The sequence below is a fragment of the Psilocybe cubensis genome, chromosome 1 (assembly GCF_017499595.1).
Source record: "Psilocybe cubensis strain MGC-MH-2018 chromosome 1, whole genome shotgun sequence".
Classification (NCBI taxonomy): domain Eukaryota; kingdom Fungi; phylum Basidiomycota; class Agaricomycetes; order Agaricales; family Agrocybaceae; genus Psilocybe; species Psilocybe cubensis.
The window spans coordinates 2,566,687-2,583,655 of NC_062999.1; the positions used below are offsets into that span (position 1 = coordinate 2,566,687).

General features: G+C 45.9%; 6 protein-coding genes across 6 annotated transcripts; 3 read left to right on the plus strand and 3 right to left on the minus strand.

Moving 5' to 3' along the window:
• Positions 1 to 73: 73 nt before the first annotated feature.
• On the plus strand, positions 74 to 4,287 carry JR316_0000844 (GYF domain-containing protein mpd2; the record flags this gene model as incomplete). Its single annotated transcript, XM_047886658.1, has 4 exons — positions 74 to 406; positions 466 to 2,549; positions 2,605 to 3,371; positions 3,425 to 4,287. 4 exons carry the CDS (start codon positions 74 to 76, stop codon positions 4,285 to 4,287), a joined length of 4,047 nt encoding a protein of 1,348 aa, XP_047754404.1.
• Positions 4,288 to 4,585: 298 nt separating this feature from the next.
• Positions 4,586 to 7,294, minus strand: JR316_0000845 (Acetate/butyrate--CoA ligase AAE7, peroxisomal; the record flags this gene model as incomplete). The annotated part of the gene is made up of 18 exons (XM_047886659.1): positions 4,586 to 4,645; positions 4,700 to 4,920; positions 4,972 to 4,999; positions 5,072 to 5,209; positions 5,273 to 5,503; positions 5,615 to 5,697; positions 5,755 to 5,815; positions 5,879 to 5,962; positions 6,018 to 6,087; positions 6,140 to 6,166; positions 6,224 to 6,263; positions 6,317 to 6,344; positions 6,397 to 6,415; positions 6,466 to 6,766; positions 6,820 to 6,833; positions 6,889 to 6,975; positions 7,032 to 7,135; positions 7,250 to 7,294. The coding sequence occupies 18 exons, from the start codon at positions 7,292 to 7,294 to the stop codon at positions 4,586 to 4,588; spliced, it is 1,641 nt and encodes a 546-aa protein (XP_047754405.1).
• A 655-nt stretch (positions 7,295 to 7,949) lies between these two features.
• On the minus strand, positions 7,950 to 9,961 carry JR316_0000846 (uncharacterized protein; the record flags this gene model as incomplete). The annotated part of the gene is made up of 8 exons (XM_047886660.1): positions 7,950 to 8,000; positions 8,057 to 8,468; positions 8,523 to 8,700; positions 9,281 to 9,329; positions 9,401 to 9,419; positions 9,488 to 9,621; positions 9,703 to 9,774; positions 9,833 to 9,961. 8 exons carry the CDS (start codon positions 9,959 to 9,961, stop codon positions 7,950 to 7,952), a joined length of 1,044 nt encoding a protein of 347 aa, XP_047754406.1.
• A 1,162-nt stretch (positions 9,962 to 11,123) lies between these two features.
• Positions 11,124 to 13,327, plus strand: JR316_0000847 (uncharacterized protein; the record flags this gene model as incomplete). Its single annotated transcript, XM_047886661.1, has 7 exons — positions 11,124 to 11,202; positions 11,255 to 11,398; positions 11,456 to 11,528; positions 11,604 to 12,043; positions 12,104 to 12,551; positions 12,607 to 12,805; positions 12,860 to 13,327. The coding sequence occupies 7 exons, from the start codon at positions 11,124 to 11,126 to the stop codon at positions 13,325 to 13,327; spliced, it is 1,851 nt and encodes a 616-aa protein (XP_047754407.1).
• A 213-nt stretch (positions 13,328 to 13,540) lies between these two features.
• Positions 13,541 to 14,573, plus strand: JR316_0000848 (Vacuolar protein sorting-associated protein 21; the record flags this gene model as incomplete). The annotated part of the gene is made up of 5 exons (XM_047886662.1): positions 13,541 to 13,601; positions 13,684 to 13,724; positions 13,782 to 13,919; positions 13,981 to 14,368; positions 14,419 to 14,573. The coding sequence occupies 5 exons, from the start codon at positions 13,541 to 13,543 to the stop codon at positions 14,571 to 14,573; spliced, it is 783 nt and encodes a 260-aa protein (XP_047754408.1).
• A 208-nt stretch (positions 14,574 to 14,781) lies between these two features.
• On the minus strand, positions 14,782 to 16,836 carry JR316_0000849 (uncharacterized protein; the record flags this gene model as incomplete). The annotated part of the gene is made up of 2 exons (XM_047886663.1): positions 14,782 to 16,552; positions 16,613 to 16,836. The coding sequence occupies 2 exons, from the start codon at positions 16,834 to 16,836 to the stop codon at positions 14,782 to 14,784; spliced, it is 1,995 nt and encodes a 664-aa protein (XP_047754409.1).
• Between the last annotated feature and the right edge of the window lie 133 nt (positions 16,837 to 16,969).

Below are 16,969 nucleotides of genomic sequence, written 5' to 3' on the forward strand. Positions count from 1 at the left end.
TAATCAAAGATCTGCCCCTTCTCCTTTCCATCATTCCCAAGCCAGAATCCATGCCTGTCCTCTCTCGTTGACCATGGTCCACGACCCCACTGTTCCCGACGGCCCCGACACTCACCTCTCCGCCGCCCCGAAACCACCCGAAGAGCGTCCTCTCGTCGTCCAGCAGCATCCAGATCACCCCGACGATGTCGCCAGCGTCCATAGTATGCCTGCTGTCCATGTAACTGCCCCGTCTTCGCCTCTGGTCCCCGCTCCGTCGCCGGTATCTTCTCATGCCGCTCTGCTTTCAACCAGGTCTCCAGTACCTTCTCCGTTGCCTTCCCCGTCTAGGTCCAATACCATGCAGTCCGACGAGTCCTCGACCAGTCAGCAACAAAGAAGGGCCAGGCACAGGTCTGCGATAGAGGTGCGACGGTCTTCGATTCATGGTCGCGCATTTACTCACTTGATCCCGTCTTTCCGCAGCCCCGGTCTTCTAATAGACTTTCTGGCTTTTTCAATAACCTCATGCATCGCCGAGAACCCGTCGCTGCATCTTCGCGGGAACCCATCCACGAAGATTCCTCCCAGCCTGAGCCTGCCGCGTCAAACTCAGAGCTTGTCTCTCGTTCATCTTCTCCTCAACCTATCCGTCCAACTACACCACCACCTTCCCTCCCTGCCCCCACACTCTATGAACTTGGTCTCTCACTTTCTGCCTTGACCTCCGATCTCTGCCCGTCACATTTCAGTACTCCACCCTCCAGTGGGGCTTTGCTCGCACCACACTATCTACTTTTGTGTCATGCTCAAGGTCTAGATGTTCTGCCTCTTGTATCTCCCCCTGCCCTGCAGCCCTACGCTCTTGTCCGGCGCGTGGCGTTCAAGAGTGTTGTTGTGATGGAGCAACGGGGCGTTCTCGTAGCTATTGCAGGTAGGCGAGACGGTGTGCGTGTATATGCTCTTGAGGAGGTAAAAAAGGCTATTGAATGGCGAATAGATGTCGAAGTCAGACGAGAGCGCGACCGCAGCCGTCGGGAAAACGTCAAAAAGGTGGCGTTGCGTAATGTGGATCTCGTCGAATCCCGCGATTCAGCTGAAAAGACGCGAAAGGCTAGTCTATCTACTCCACCTCCAGGAGAATCGAACCGACTTCGCACAAATTTACTTCGGAAAAATTCTCACAACACACTGCCAGCTCCGCCATCACCCCCTCCTGTCCCTCTCATACCTCGCTCAGCTACGCCGAGAGCTCCTAAAAAACGAACGAAACCGGCAGTCCAGATACCTCCTAATATACCTTCGATTCCTCCTGCGTCCTCTGATCCTCCACCATATGTCAGCCCGTCCGAGGTGGCGAACCCTTCCTTACAAAATCGATCATCGTATATATCGTTGAGGGCTAGATCACGAGGGGGCTCTGTCAGTAATGTTCTTGCCGCTGCACCTAGTCATCATCGGACAGCGGAGTCGTCAAGATCTCAAAACGATTCCAAAGCTGACTGGGCAGAATCTAGCGACGAAGAAGCCATCGACGTTGTTGCGGCAGGATCCAGCGGGTCACATCTTGATGAACGGACAAGTGCAACACTGTCTTCAAGTCGTGCTGCGACGACATCACAAATACAACCGAATGTTACCCAGACGCTTCCGGTACCAGTCCTGCCCCGCAATTCAACCACTTCTGTGAGGAGAAACCGACCCTCAAATCTCGATCTATCATTAACACGGTCAAACACTATACCACCCCCAGAGCCATCTCCAGCTCCTACTCTAATTACATTAAGGCAGGCACTGGTTCATTCTCCCTCTTTGGTCGATGGAAATACTCCAAATCCCGATACCCCATTCGGAGAAGTCGACGACGACGACGAAGAAATTGAGGGTCATATTAGCCTTGCACAGGCACTTTTAGAGAGTCGTATACCTGACCTTCCGCCCATAGGGACCATGCGCCCACAGGAACCAATAATTTTAACACCTTCGAGTCCCCCACTGAGGCCGTCGGAAGATACTGTCTCTCTCTCTCCTGCTGACGGGGCTAATTCGATTGGACGCAGCAATGCTCATAATAATGCTCGGCGTCGCAGACGGTGGTCGATCATGATCAGCAGCCCGACAACTGAAGTGGGAAACAACTCTCCGCCTACGGCGGCCGTTCCATCAACGGCGACTAGTGTGCGATCGCTGAACCGCTTTTCGCGGTCTCGCTCATTCAGATCAAGTAGCTCGCATACACCCACACCATTGGAAGTGTTGCCACCTAATGCTTCAACGGCCACCTTGCCCAATACTGCTGCGCCATCAATTCCCGATACCGCTTCTATTCCTGTCACCCCACGCTCGGGTCGGTCTTCACGCTTTATCCCTCGCATCATTAGCAATGCTTTGAACAGCAGGAGACATGCCGAGCGTTCACCAGCAAGACCAGCTACGCCTGTTGAAGTAGGGGATGGGCTGAAGTGGGCCCCTGGGGGAAATCAATCACCACCACCGAAACTAGAATATGTGAAATTGCCAGGGACGAAAGGTGCCCTCTTCATTAAAGCAGTTGAAACCCCGAAGAAGAGGTTTGTCTATAATTACGTCACAATTTCTTTCTCAAATACTCACCTTTTCGCACAGTTTCCTTGCCATCCTCTGTGGTGACAATGGCGAAAAGGTCGAATTATTTGCCGGAACCTACCGCACAGCCCTAGGATTATCACGGACGTTTATTCTGCCGGATTCGCCACGTTCATTGGAACTGCAGCTACAAGGAGATGATCTTGTCGAAGTTTTCCTTGTTTTTGCTCAGAATGTCTTTGGCCTAGAGCCTGCTACAGTCAGAGTACGTGAAGTAAGAATCGGCCGGGCAGAACGAAGAGCTGCAAGGCGACGTGCCCGAGAGACCAGGCCGGGAGAGCCCACCCCAGCAGAACAAGAACCGCCCGATGACGAAACAAATGTAAATGTTAACATTGGCATATCCGTTCCCGTTGCTTCTACTGCCACTGAACCTGAGTCTGAGCGGTCTGGAAGTCCAACCCTAGTTGCTAGTGAACACCCCGGAGCTCAGTTAGAACGCCAACCAACACCTGAACCTGCTAATCCTTCACCTACTCCTCAATCCGAAGAACTTGTCATGCTAGCTACTGCCCAGATGGGCCCGTATACCACATTCCAGCAACTCAGCTTTGCGCCTAATTTCCCACTAGCTTCTATCGCAGATGAATATATCATTCCTCCCACATACCCATCGTTCTTGGAGTACAAAGCCGAACATGAATCTGATAACTCTGGAACCTCTACAAATGTGACCCAAACACAATTTTCACCACCTGGCCTACCTGTCCCTACTCCTACTGCGCCCTCTAAATGGTATTATCGTGATCCCAAGAACGTCGTGCATGGTAAGCAATCAAACTAATCAGTCATAGGATTCGCATGCTAATAGAAATGAAAGGTCCTTGGAAGGCATCATTGATGCAAGCGTGGTATAAAGACGGTCTGCTTCCTCCTGATCTGCCGGTCAGACGAGAGGAAGATACGGAATATGTCCTATTGAAGGACCTCCGTCTGCAAAGTGTCGATCCAACGCAGCCATTCCGTGTCGTTGCACCCCTTCCAGACTCTGCCACTCCGTCACCGAAAACTAGGCTGGTAGCCTCTCAAGGCGACCTCCTCAAGCCAATATCCCTTTTGGAACAACCTCGTCACTTTGGACCACCTGCACTATTCTACTCTTCCCGGGGTGGTGCCAGCACTTCGATAGTGGATGCCCGCGGTAGATCTGTACTCAAAGGGAAGTTCCTATGGAGTGCCGATGAAGGCGAGCCGACTAAAACAACTCCGTCTAACAAAATGGGCGATATCAAGCGGCTGGAAGCGTTTGATGTGCGAAAAGGATCTGTACTTGTTGCAATGAGACAAGGGGGTTTGGAAGCTGTCTCACTGGGCGATGCTCTTCTTAATCCAGCGGACGAGTCACGGACAACTCTGCCTCATTACAATCCTCCTTTGAGCAGCATCAATCGGAGAGAACCTTTTGTATGGAGAATTGGTACGCCAATCATCTCGCCTCAAGCAGGCAACCTTGACGAAAAGGGTGTAACCACACCTGCCCTGCAAGGAAGCAAAAAATCAAGTGTTACCTTGATTAAAAGCAGTAATTCAAGAACAGACGGTATTTCGACTGAGCCTGATGTAGATCCCTTGGACGAAGTTTTGTTCTTGGGACGAAAAGAGGACGATGTTTATTTCTGTGAAAGAAACGCCGCCTCCTTTAGAATCTTGAGACTCTCACCTACCACTTATGATACACTATAGCCAACATATGTTCTCTACCTTTTTTTCTACAACGAACACGCCTAAGCGACACGACATTTTTTAGGGTTTACGTTCTTTGTGACTGTCTGTATTTAATTTTATCCCACGACAGACTGTGGCACAGCAACATGTGGATGTCGATTCCCAGTAGTTTTAGTACTTTATTTAACGACGTTGTAACGTACCCAGATGATCTAAACCCAAAATACATGAAATTCTAACTGAAAAATGAGCAAAACTTCAAAAGGATCATTCGCTCAGCACATTGGTTGTCAACCACAACTAGGATTGTCAGCATCTATAGCTTCGCCACAATTTTCCGCAGTTCTAATTTCTGGATTTTGCCCGTCGAAGTTTTCTGTTATAATATTAATTGATCAATAAGGTGTTGAAAGAAAATCAGCAGCCTTACAGGCAATTCAGGGACAATTTCCACCCATTCAGGACAGGCAAAACCTGGCAATCTCGATCTGGCATGCGCCTTCAGATCTTTTTCGAAGAGATGATGGCGCCCCCGCCAAGTTGCAACATGTTGTGGGTGAAGAACTACGAAGGCCATTGGGCGCTCGCCCCACTTTACATGACTCCGAGCTACTACGCTAACTTCTAGAACGTGCGGATGGCTCGAAAGCTCTGTAAAGGGTTAATGAATACATTGGTTGATGGCGGTATTTAGATACATACCTTGTTCAATGGCAAGTGAAGATGCGTTCTAGATTCAGAGGTCTAGGTAAGCCCCACTTGAAAGCATAAATAAGGAATAAAAGTATTGAAAAGTGCGCACCTCTCCCCCAGAAATAATGATATCCTTGCTTCTATCCATGATTGCAATAGAGCCATCTGGGTGCATAACTGCCAAATCACCTGTATGAAAGCTTCCTCCTGCAAACGCCTTTTTGGTGGCATCTGGATCACGGAAATACTTAATAGGTCACTGTCAGTTGAGTAGCTCCAAGTGGTGTGTGGTGCAAGTCAGAAGGCTTACTTCTTTCATGACAATGTTGCCTCTGGTTACAATCTCGCCCACCGTCTTTCCATCTCGAGGTACATCGACCAAAGGTGCGTTTAGATCGCCTTCTGGTGATGCAAATACAACGCGAGCAACATCGGCAGTCGCGAAAGCATGGCCTTGCCTAGCCATTAGCCGAGCTCGTTGATCTAGAGGTAAGTTTTCCCAAGACGGTTGTGCATAATTGCGAGTAAACGGTCCATATGTCTATACATAAGTCAGACCCTGATAATATCCGTCAAAGGTATGTAGGCATACTTCTCTGCAATGAAAAAGTCAGAAAACCACTTGTTCAAGAATCAAGAAGGATGGGCGGACTGACGTTAGACCATATACATGAACAGGGTTGATGCCTATTTTTTGCAACTCGGCAATAAGATGAGCGGTGGGTGCAGCGCCAGCTTCAGCGATGTTCATCAAATTAGCCAAAGGTTTGAACAAAGTAAATAGTGACAAACCTATAATCGCTGTAATTTGATGTGGGAGTTTAGATGCTTGTGGATCATTGACGATGCCAATCTGTTCATTGTGTCAACACGGGTCAAGGTTATCGTAGTCTTAAAAATCCAGACTGGCCTGAACGGTCGGGGCAGCACAGTAATGAGTTACCCCGGAGTGACGAAAATGGTTCCATATTTGTGTGTAATTAACGGTACGCAAGGTAACCTGGAAAGTCGCTTCTTATGGCGTCGTAGCGTATCAAAAACAATGCCTTAAGTACCTGCTTCGCGAATGAGAATACATTTGTCCAGGGGAATGTCCAACCTGCAGCGTGAAACATAGGTAATATCCTGCACAGCTAAAATCAACATTGCCATCGACGGAGTATATATACGTATTTACCACAGATATGTAGAGTCGTGATTCATGCTTTTGAAACAGATATTAGCTTGTGTGTGTAATTATCATCAGTTGTTTAAATCCTACCGTCCTTCAAATGCATTCGCAACTGCAGCAAGATAAGAACCTATTTGCGGAATTCAATACAATTATATCGACCATGGAAGCATGTTGATTGACCTCTGAGTGTAGTGACAACGCCTTTGGGCTTTAAACTTCAAGTCAGCATAGAACAGGTTCAAATAAAAAAAGCTTCTAACCCGTCCCGTCGTCCCTGAGCTATTTCATCGTCAATTAAGATTGAGATTCCAAGCAAGTAATATGCTTACGTATAACAAAGCACTGCAGGCGCGTTTTCGTCAACTTCAGGGTCCAAACCTGGCCAACCTCTTTCGTTGCTGAATTCCCGTCCTGAGTTCAGGAAATCCTCGTACGGATCTCCAGACCGACCCGTATCTTTAGATACCACGAAGGGGACATTGACATCTTGAACAAGATTCTGGTATTCGTGATCGACGAGCAAAAAGCAGCATTGACTGTGCTCAATGATATATGTCACTTCAGTCGGTTTGAGGCGTGTATTGATTGGAGTAATGACGGCTCGAGCTGCCATGATTCCATAGTGCGCATCTGATAGCTATCAACATGAATATAATGTGGGATGTTGTTGCTTTTGAACATACCTGCTATCAAAGGGCTAGCGTCGAGAAGTTGAAATAAGAAAACCAGTCGAGGAATGAATTTAAACGCACCAATTAGGGGCAATGACACCAACGCGATCTCCTGGCTTGACCCCTGCTCTGATCAGAGCATACGCGAGGTTCTGTATGCGTTGTGCCCTGTGAACCGGTAAGGATGAGACCGGTGAACGCGTGTTTGATGAGCCGAACCGTACCAAACTGAGAAGGTGTATGTGACTGGATATTCAACGTCCGTATGCACCAAAGCGACTTTGTCGGGGTATATTTGAGCTGCGCGCAAGATGAAAGCCAATGGATTCTAGAAAATTGGGAAATCAGTGTCAACGCCTATTCAACCATGAATAGGTTTGTATACCAAAGGATGATGATTAGTGGGCAAACTGATTGGAAGTGGTTTGAGATTGAGACGGACATTTGGAGGGGGGACACTGGCAGGTGTTGGATTGAAGTGCAACATAATACTAGGGGAGGTTCTGAGGAATGATCGCCTGCACCCAACTTTTATAGATGAAATTAAGCATGAGAACGGGGATTCCCCACAAGGATATTCGGTACCCCGCACCATCACCTTTGCCATCATTATTCCCGGACCCCGCACAAGCTTTTAAATCAATTGTCATGTAGCGTTCCGCATGGCCTCGCAGTGGCGTGGCCTAGCCCACAGTCATCCACTGTTTGAGACAAGTCCATCTTGTTCACAACCCCAGTCTGGCCAAAATTGCTGGAAGCATAATTGACAGGCGACATGAGTCTGCTCACTAGTACTAGTCGTGCCTTCGATTCAAACCCCTATCCGAATCTTCTTAAATGCTGCATGTATCAAACAAGCCAACAAGCTCCAACAAGCATCAACTGTTAACTTGCAGAGGCATTATTGATAAACTCTAATTACCATACATATGAGAATAACGAGGATCTTAACACACCATAATATTATAACATCCTGGCATCCGCCTTCAGGCTTCAGAGGAGTGACGAGTCAGAAGTATTACCAAGCTTACGCTTTATTATCACGCGCCGATTTGTTATATATGATTTTACCAAACTCTACCCTTGACTTAACGACGAATTGTGTTCATCATCGCGATAACAAATGGTGGTGGTGCTAAATTCTAGAAGAAATTGTCATTCAAACTAAATTTGCTCAATGGGGTCCATTCCAACTATAAAATGAAACGCTTCAGCTGGTATGTCTAGATAAAACTGGAAAAGAAATCACCCCTTGAACGTATGGATTTTTCGGCACTGATCGATTGTCAATGTCGATGACAACGAACCGGCGGTATCTCGACATGAAGGCGGAACAGCGTTGCATCCCATGTATATCTCTTATAATTATGTCATCCATAGCCATCATGACACTATTTGGATCCAGTTTTGACGATAACTTTGCTTCGTTCATAAAGGCCGTGACACCAGCTTGCAATGCATCCTTTTGGCTAGGCGGAGACAGCAAAAAATATTTCTTGGTCCATTCAACAGCATAGTTCCTGTAGGATATTTCTTCTGTTCCCGTATTTGGGTTTTTTGTTGCAATTGTTGTTTCTGCATAGGTATCAGGAGGGGCCTCCAGAAGAGATAGGTGTCCTGTTTCTATTTCTCTCAAGAGAATATCCAGAATGAGGGTTTTTCTGAGCACCTTTGAGTTGAAGGGAATAAAGCAATGACACTAAGATAATACTTACTTGCCAATAACAGACATAGGGTCCATTGACTCGCCGCATTCTAAGCTTGCAAGCAAACCGAGCGCTGACGGCACGATATACGAAGCCCATAATGGATGTTTGTCAATTTGCCTAATCAATTGAAAGGCTCGGAGAGGATTGCTCCTAAGTGCAAGGGGTGTGAATGTTACAATCCCTCCTTAGAATAAATAATAGGTCAGCAATCTTGAAAGTGAAAGGTGCCTCAGGAAATCCATCACAAACCACAAGGATAAATCTCCTGAACACTTATACGGGTTGGGGGTATATTGATACTTGTGCCATATAGAAAATATTTAACATGATCCTGTTTTGTTTGCCTGACTGAGAATTGTGAAAATTTGTGAAGGGTACCCAAGGCCCCGGCGTGCACAAAAATAAATTTGGCTTCGCCACAGTGGGCGACGTGAATAGCATGTGCTTGCTTCAATATTGCGGTCAAGAACTGAGTTTCTAGATCAGGGCCTTTGCGACCATGCCTTGCCGACCAGATACAAAAAGTTTTGGGGGATGAATTCCTGATGTAGAAAAAGAGTTCTTCTGGAAAGGATAGAATTCGAATTCCATGTTGAAAATCAATATTTTTAATTCTGAGAATCCTTTTGTGAGAGTATTCATCATCCAGCGAAAGAGTCGGAATATAAAATAAAATGTTTTTTTAGTCTCAAATGATCTTAATGTTAATATAAGAAAAATAAATACCTATCCGACATTGGCAATGACAACTTAGATGGTGTCACCGTTCGAGATGAAGGCGTGGTTGTTTGCAAACCAGGTAAGAAGCTTGTCCTGCATTTGTAGAGACAAAAAAAGGATTCGATTTAACAAGTATTCCCACTAAGATGAACTACATAACTCACGATGGCATAATGGTTGTACCTGCACTGTTACCAATTACTCTAAGTAAGAATTGTATGAAATATGGCGAAGCTGGTTTGTTGACGTACCTGGAAATCATTATGACCTGATTTTTACTTTTCTCCATAGAGTGTTCTATTTTTGGTTGTTCGGGAACTCGAGGAGAGGCTTTAGAGAAAGGACTTTCTGAAAGTAGTGACTTAAACAATAGGCAATGCGAAACCTGAAGCAATTCATGATGCCGCTGTTCATTTCCCTAAAAGAAGGTTAGCTGTGGCAGAGTATATACACATTATAAGCATACAGTTTTGTCACTAAGACTAAATTCACTTGAGTCCATCTTCCGGAGTTTCTGGGGCCTGAAATTTTGATGAGTCTAAATAATCGAACAATTTAATGAAACTTAAAAAAAAAAAAAACTGGTCAGAAATTACCTGTCTAGGTTCGCGAAATGGCATTGGCAGATTCCTATAAGACTCTTGGGGGATTTGTGTACTGCCAGAGCCTGGATTCTTCTCGATAGAAACATGTCCTGGTTTCCTCTGAATATAAAACGGGGGCATTGTAGTTAAGTCATTCTGATGGAATATGTTTAGGCGTACCCTTGAGGGATTATGATCTTCTCTGAATCGAGCTTTCTCACTTTCTGAATGTCAAAAGTTGTCAGCTGTAATTAGAGAACTAATATATATATACTCAACCTATCCACTCTTCTTTTGCGTCTATAATATCTCCGACTCGAATGTCTTTTTTGTCTACGCCAATATGTTCCCAGAAACTGCGCAATAACCTTGAGCATCTTCGAATGTTTTCCTCGGGCTCCCAACTGGAGCATGCGTAATATTTTAAAAAATTGTTTATACAGTCCGCAGTCAAAATTACCTGTTATCAGTATCAGGGTATCCATACCACTACATCGAATCCATAGGTGAGTTTCGCTGTAGCATGTATTAGACGTGACAGCACCAGACCTTCACATAATATTGCTGGATTAAAGAATTAGCGGTCACTGATAACATGAGCAACAAGGCGCATACCCATGCAGTATGACCAAAAAATTCTGTCGTCACCATGCGCGCCTTTGTTATAACCTCTATGGTATTGAATTAGGTGTCTCAGGACTTGATTTTTCACGGAAACATTTTGGCCACAGATGGTATTTGAATGAGACTTACCAACAAGAAAAAACTCTTCCTTTTTCTTCACTTTTCTCGCCATGGGAGCTTGACGGACGCGATGATTGTATTCAAAGTTGGTGGTCGAAGGTTGAGAGCAAAGGTATCTATTGAGGTAATGATATTCAGAGTCCAGACGTAGTCGTGGGAATTCTGACGGCTCAGGCCGAGAAAAGTGACTTATCCGTTGAACAGTTTTCTTTCTAGATAACCACGATACATCCGTATGTCGTTGAATTTCGTCAAAAAAGACAACTTGATCAATACTGATATTTATTCCAGAACACAACTGCAAATTTTCAGATGCAGAATTTCTATAATATCTGTAGTTCATTTGCTACTAGTACTGATTGGAATAATCTTAGCGGATCCCTCGCAAGCGGCTGGCTTTGTGTTCATACTGAACTTGAACAAACCTTCCTACTAGACTGCTTCGAAATTGTTTCATCTAAGACAAGTCCTACACATACGTGCGAAGTTCTGACCCTCACTCTAAGCCAGCGCTTGTCTTTGGTTCTAGCAAAGTTCAATCGGTTCTCCAGTATACAAAATGTTACTACGTCATTCTCGTCTTTCAGGCTCTGTGATCCACGGCATTTTTATCATTTTGGCTGCTACTTGTGCTCTAGGTTCGTTATGTTTAACTTATAACTAAGCACGATTTCACAATACCTTCATAAGGCGATCCTAATGATTGGGTCAACATTGACTATATCATTTCACAGTCGTCAGCCGACAGCTCAAGCGCGCTCGTCTCTTCAACAAAGGAAGCACAAGCGGGTATCATTCGAAGTGCAACCGATTTGGCTAGTAAAGGTCCTTGGAGTAAGCTTTCTAACTCTTTTAGCTCACGATATTCTTGTTTGATACAATGCTTTTCAGGCGTGGTCGACTCCTCTCAAATTCCGTTACCTCCCAGCCAAAACCCACACGACTATTTGAGCTGGGCACCATAGTGAGTACTTTTGTAAACGCATGCAGGCAGCAGAAGTAATGGAAGCGATTTATCCCTTCTTTTGGTCCATTGTAGTCACTGGCCCCAATGTAATTGGTGCAGTGCAACTGGGCGCACCCATCTTGTTCACACTGGAGATAGCTCAAAAAATGATTCTAAAAGCAATACAAGTGAAACCGGTCCCGTCGAAGGAGAAGATTATAATGAAAGTAAATTCTCGCAATTCTTCGTACACAATTACGGGAGCAACGGTTCTATTATCTCGTTAACTTCAATCTCTGCTATTCAGACTGCTGGTGACAGGGGTTCAACTTTTCTGCATACTACCACCGCCATCACTGAGGCTGCTGCTTCCCCAAAACCGACTTCGACTGTTGTTCTCGATTCTCCAATGTCATCTTCAAATCCACCTTCAACATCAAATTCAAAATCTGCTGGACTAGCTCAAGCCGCAGCGAAAACCACAGAATCCTCATGCACTGCCTCACCTACCAGAGCCTTAGCTCCTAGCGCAAGTGAGTATCTATGCCTTTCCACATAAACAATCTTAACGGGATAGTACATGATTATGATAGCCTGGACGACTTGTAGCTATATCAGCAAAGACGGTTTTGTCAACCCCGACACCCGAATGTTGAAAGGACCAGACGCAATCAACGCTGTTTCTCAGGCGGCGCTTTACAACGCCGTTGCGTATGCGTTACAAATGACTTCTAAATATTCCAAAAATGTTGCAACTTTCGTGGATACTTTTTTCCTGAATACCTCAACAAAAGTGAATCCGAATGTGGATTTTGGTCAGATTGTCCGAGGACCAGGCGAATCCGGACGCACTGGAACATTCACTGGAATTCTTGATCTTCGTGGCTTGGTTAAGATTGTGAACAGCGTTTCTATCTTGAAGGCGTTAGACAGCCCAGATTGGTCGAAAGACAGAGACAACAAATTAATCTCCTGGTTTTCTACATACATCACTTGGTTATCTACCAGTGGTATAGGGCAAAAGGCTGGCACTCGTCCAAAGTGAGCATTTCTCTCCTAAGGCGTGCGTATTCCATATACATTGATCATCCTATAGCAATCATGCGACATTTTATACATCACAACTTGCAGCGGCCAAATTCTATACAGGAGATCGTGCAGGCGCCATCACTGATTTAAAACGATTTTGTTCAACGACTTTTCTTGACCAGGTGGCCAAAAATGGAGAACAACCATTTGAAGCTGTGCGCTCTCGGCCATTCCATTATCGATGCTTCAATCTAGAGGCTTTGATAGTATGTCTGTTCTGTCTATCCATATGAAGAAATGGACTAATCGTCAATATATAGACCAACGCGAAATTGGGAGATCAGATGGGTATCGATTTATGGTCGTGCAAGTCACGATATGGGGCTACCATACAAACCGCCCTTGATTTTCTGATGACTACGGATCCTGGGGAAGAAGACAAATCTCAACTGAACCCACATGTCGCAACGATTTCATCGGTATATGGAGACCCAACGGGAAAGTATATGTCGTTCCTGAAGGACAACGAACCGAACTATCAGAGAAAAGCATATTGGTTTTATGACCAGACAGCAGCATTTTCAGTTGCTCCTGCTTCAAGGAAGAAGGCTCGATCCATAATATGGAAGAAGGAAGTTCCATTGTTGCTATCCTCTATCCCTGCATCCGGAGTGAATGTTACATTCGTGTGCCCTGCTGTCTTTCAAGATGCGGCGGCTGTTGAGATTGAAGACGATGTATTTGTGACTTGCGACCAGCTGCGTCCTTTCTACGAGGATGGCATATAAAGTCGTTCTAGCGTAGTCAAATTGAAACAACTTGAAAAGTGAAGAAAATATTGTATTCGTATCATGATTGGTGCATCATGATATCAGTGTGATGCTTACATGATACAAACGATGACAGGGGAGGTCCGAGGCCACTGCCTCCATCAGTCACAAGGTTGCAACTCCTCCTTCACGTTTTCACTTCATATTCCCTTGACATTTACCCTTTCTATCATGGTAGACGCAGCTTCCGGCTCGGCGGATAAGTCTGTGCAGGTCAAACTGGTTCTTCTGGGTATGTTCCCTTGTTTCACCGTCCTGGAAGTGGAGGTGACACAGTGCCATTCATCATTTCTTAACGTATCATATATCTCTAGGTGAAGCTGCTGTTGGCAAATCCTCCGTTGTTCTTCGCTTTGTATGCATTCTTGTTAGCCCAAAATTGTGCCTGATACTCAACTTCGTCTGTTCTTAGGTTTCCGATGAATTTCAACCAAACAAAGAGCCCACCATCGGTGCAGCATTTCTGACGCAGAAATGCCGCCTGGAAGATCGTATCTTGAGATATGAAATATGGGATACAGCAGGTCAAGAGCGGTTCCATTCATTGGCTGTAAGTTTGTGAATCATAAGCTTTATCCTTTCATATTCACATTCATACTTTTGTCGGGTAGCCCATGTATTACCGCAATGCTCAAGCTGCCGTGGTTGTATACGACGTCACCAAAGCCAGTAGCTTAGAGAAAGCAAAATCGTGGGTCAAAGAGTTACAACGCCAGGCGAATCCCAACATTGTAATCGCATTGGCTGGAAATAAAGTTGACCTTGTGCAATCTTCTACCTCATCGACGTCCGCAGCATCGCCCCCCGAGTCAGAAGATGAAGCCGATGATGCCACTGCCACACCTGGAGAATCTGCAGGCGCAGGAAATGGCGAGCCTGAAAGTTTGCGACAGGTTCCCCGTGAAGAGGCTCAGGCCTATGCCACAGAGGCAGGTCTTCTTTTCTTCGAGACCAGCGCCAAGACTGGGGAGGGTATTGTTGATATATTTACTGAAATTGGTCAGTTCCCTCTTTTTTGTTGGTTTTTAGCTTCCTCACACATTCTGTAGCTAAGAAAATTCCTATTGAACATATTTTGGCCGCTACTCGCGGCAACGCTGGACGTTCCGGTACGAGCGGTAGCAGTCGAACTGAGGGGACACGGCAACAAGGCGTGAACCTCGAAGAAGACCCGGCGAAGGCAAAGGATGCTTGCAACTGTTAAAGCATATTTTCTTTTGCTTTAACGTTCGACAGCTGTCGATTTACCTTATGATTTTTATGTCTTCCTATGCTGCTTTCTCCACAGACCATTTCCTAGCACGGTATCCATTTGTAATACTTTCTTAAATATATCACGTAGAAATATGGATTGCTTTGCAAATCTTGAAATTGTACATGATTCCATGTCATTAACGTGATACAGTGGATAATTAGTCGGCATAGGGAGGGGGCCTCATTACTTGGTCATTTTCACCTCCACGATGGGTTTCTGCATTGAGATAGGGTGGAGGGGCATGTCCATGAGATACGGGCGTTTCTCGAGGAGGTAATGTGGGAGTGGATGCTTGTATTCTTAATGGTGGATCGGATTGATGGTAGGAAGGATTTAATGGAGGCGATGCCCTGCTTGGAGACCCTTGATGGACCGAACCTGGCGATCTGAAGTCAGAATCGATAGATGGCGGAGGATCAGATGGATCATCCATGGCGGGAGGAGGGGGCGGCGGATTGTCTTCGGGGTGTACCACTTCTTCTATTTGGTCAAGTACGATGCTCAGTGCCTCTATCGCAACATGACCTGGTTGGTCGGTTAGGGCAGTCAAATTCGTGTCCCTTGAAGCCATCTCCAAGGTTGGAGGAGGCGTCGATGATCTTCGCATATCATCTATATGCCCATCAAATTGTTGATCTGATGAAAATCCAAATATTGTCCCTTCTCCGGGGATTGCACACAGCAGAGGGACTACATCAGTAGGAAGGTCGTTGGAATCTGGAAGAATTATTTCACGCTCTGATTCTTGAAAGGTTGGCAGGCGTGAAGACGATGAGGCTTCGAAGGATGAAACAAAGAATGGAGGAGGTGCATCACGCTCTTCGAAGGGAGGGGGGGCGCCAGATGATTGCATACTGGGGCCTGCCTCAGAGTAATGGGGTATGGATGGGTCGTTTTCTTCCTCCCGCACTGTCCTTGCAGGCGGTCGGTCATGCTTTTTCTGGTAAGCTTCATCTAGGGATTGTGATACCTCTGGAAGTGGTGCGGGTGGTGCGAGGATAGTCACGGGAATTTGGAGAGTAGATATTCTTTCTGTTTGATTAGACGTATCGACAAAGGAGACATGGACCTTGATGTGAAACGAAACCGAGTGCAACAGTGTGGTCTGTGTAACAAGAGGGCATTCAGTGTCGCTTTCTGTGCGACCAAGGTTGGTCTGTGATTCAGAAGGTGCGCCAGAGGAATTTTGGTGCAGCACGAATCGTAATTGGATAGGACGGGAGGAGTGGAAACGGCAAGAGGCCCCAGAGCGCGCTATTACGGCTCTGTATGATGAACCTAGGAATAGCGGTGACAATGGGAGTTTGGAGGAAGATGCAAGAGACTGGTGTTGTTCATAAGAGTCAGACGGATTGAGAAGCGAAGAGCTGCTTTGCGGATAATCCAAATCCTCCGGGGCTGTCTCGCCATCAGTATCTAGGTCATCTTCATCGAAATGCTCTCGTTTGACTTTGACGACTCGGACAAGCTCAGCACGAACATTACGAAGGCGTAAACCCTTGTCGACAACAGTTTCCTTGCTTGGAGGGGGTACAGTTACATACAGTGGGATAGGCTCTCCGGATGTAAATGTGTCTCGAGGAAGTTGTACCTCGACGCGTGTAGGATCTTCTAGAGCGTGCTCTTCCGGCGAAGAATATACTGCAGAAGTGTGTGAGGAGTATCGACGAGTATAAACTGTAAGACTCTTCGAAAGAATGGAGGCCCGGCCATCCAGTGGATGTAGAGACGCTGTCAAAGTATGTCCAAGAAACGAATGGGGTGTCTGGATCGACTGTGGGGTGTCTGGCAGGAGGGGAATTGCGAAAGGCATAGACAACGGACAAGGGAGATGTGGGCTAGCTATCCTAGAGTAAAGTTCGATTTCTGTCGAAGAAAGCTCGATTTCATTTTGAAATGCACTTTCAAAGGAACGCAAAGAAACGGTACTTTATAAAAAAGCAAGTGAAATTGAGCGCTGCAGACTACCCGAGGGTCAATCAACTCACACACGTCCCCAATGATTAGTGTCAACACCTTTGAGTTGAAGTTCTCCTTCAATTGCTGCGTGTTCGCCCTCGGCCCCCAAATAGCCTTTCTGAAAGTTGACAGCATCTGCGGTTGGAATTATGAGAATCTGGGGATCTGACAAGATGTCATGTTGAGCCTGCGAATCGACCGAGTCCTCAGGATCTTGCTGGGAATATGTCGGGGGTGGGATATGGTCTGACATGGTATATGTTGACTGTGTTTGCTTTCTTTGCAATAATGGGTAAGAAACAGTTAGATGGCTGTTTCTTACAAACACTTTCAAGTCCATCACATTTCGTTCCGTCACTTTAATCATATCATAATGATTCATCACG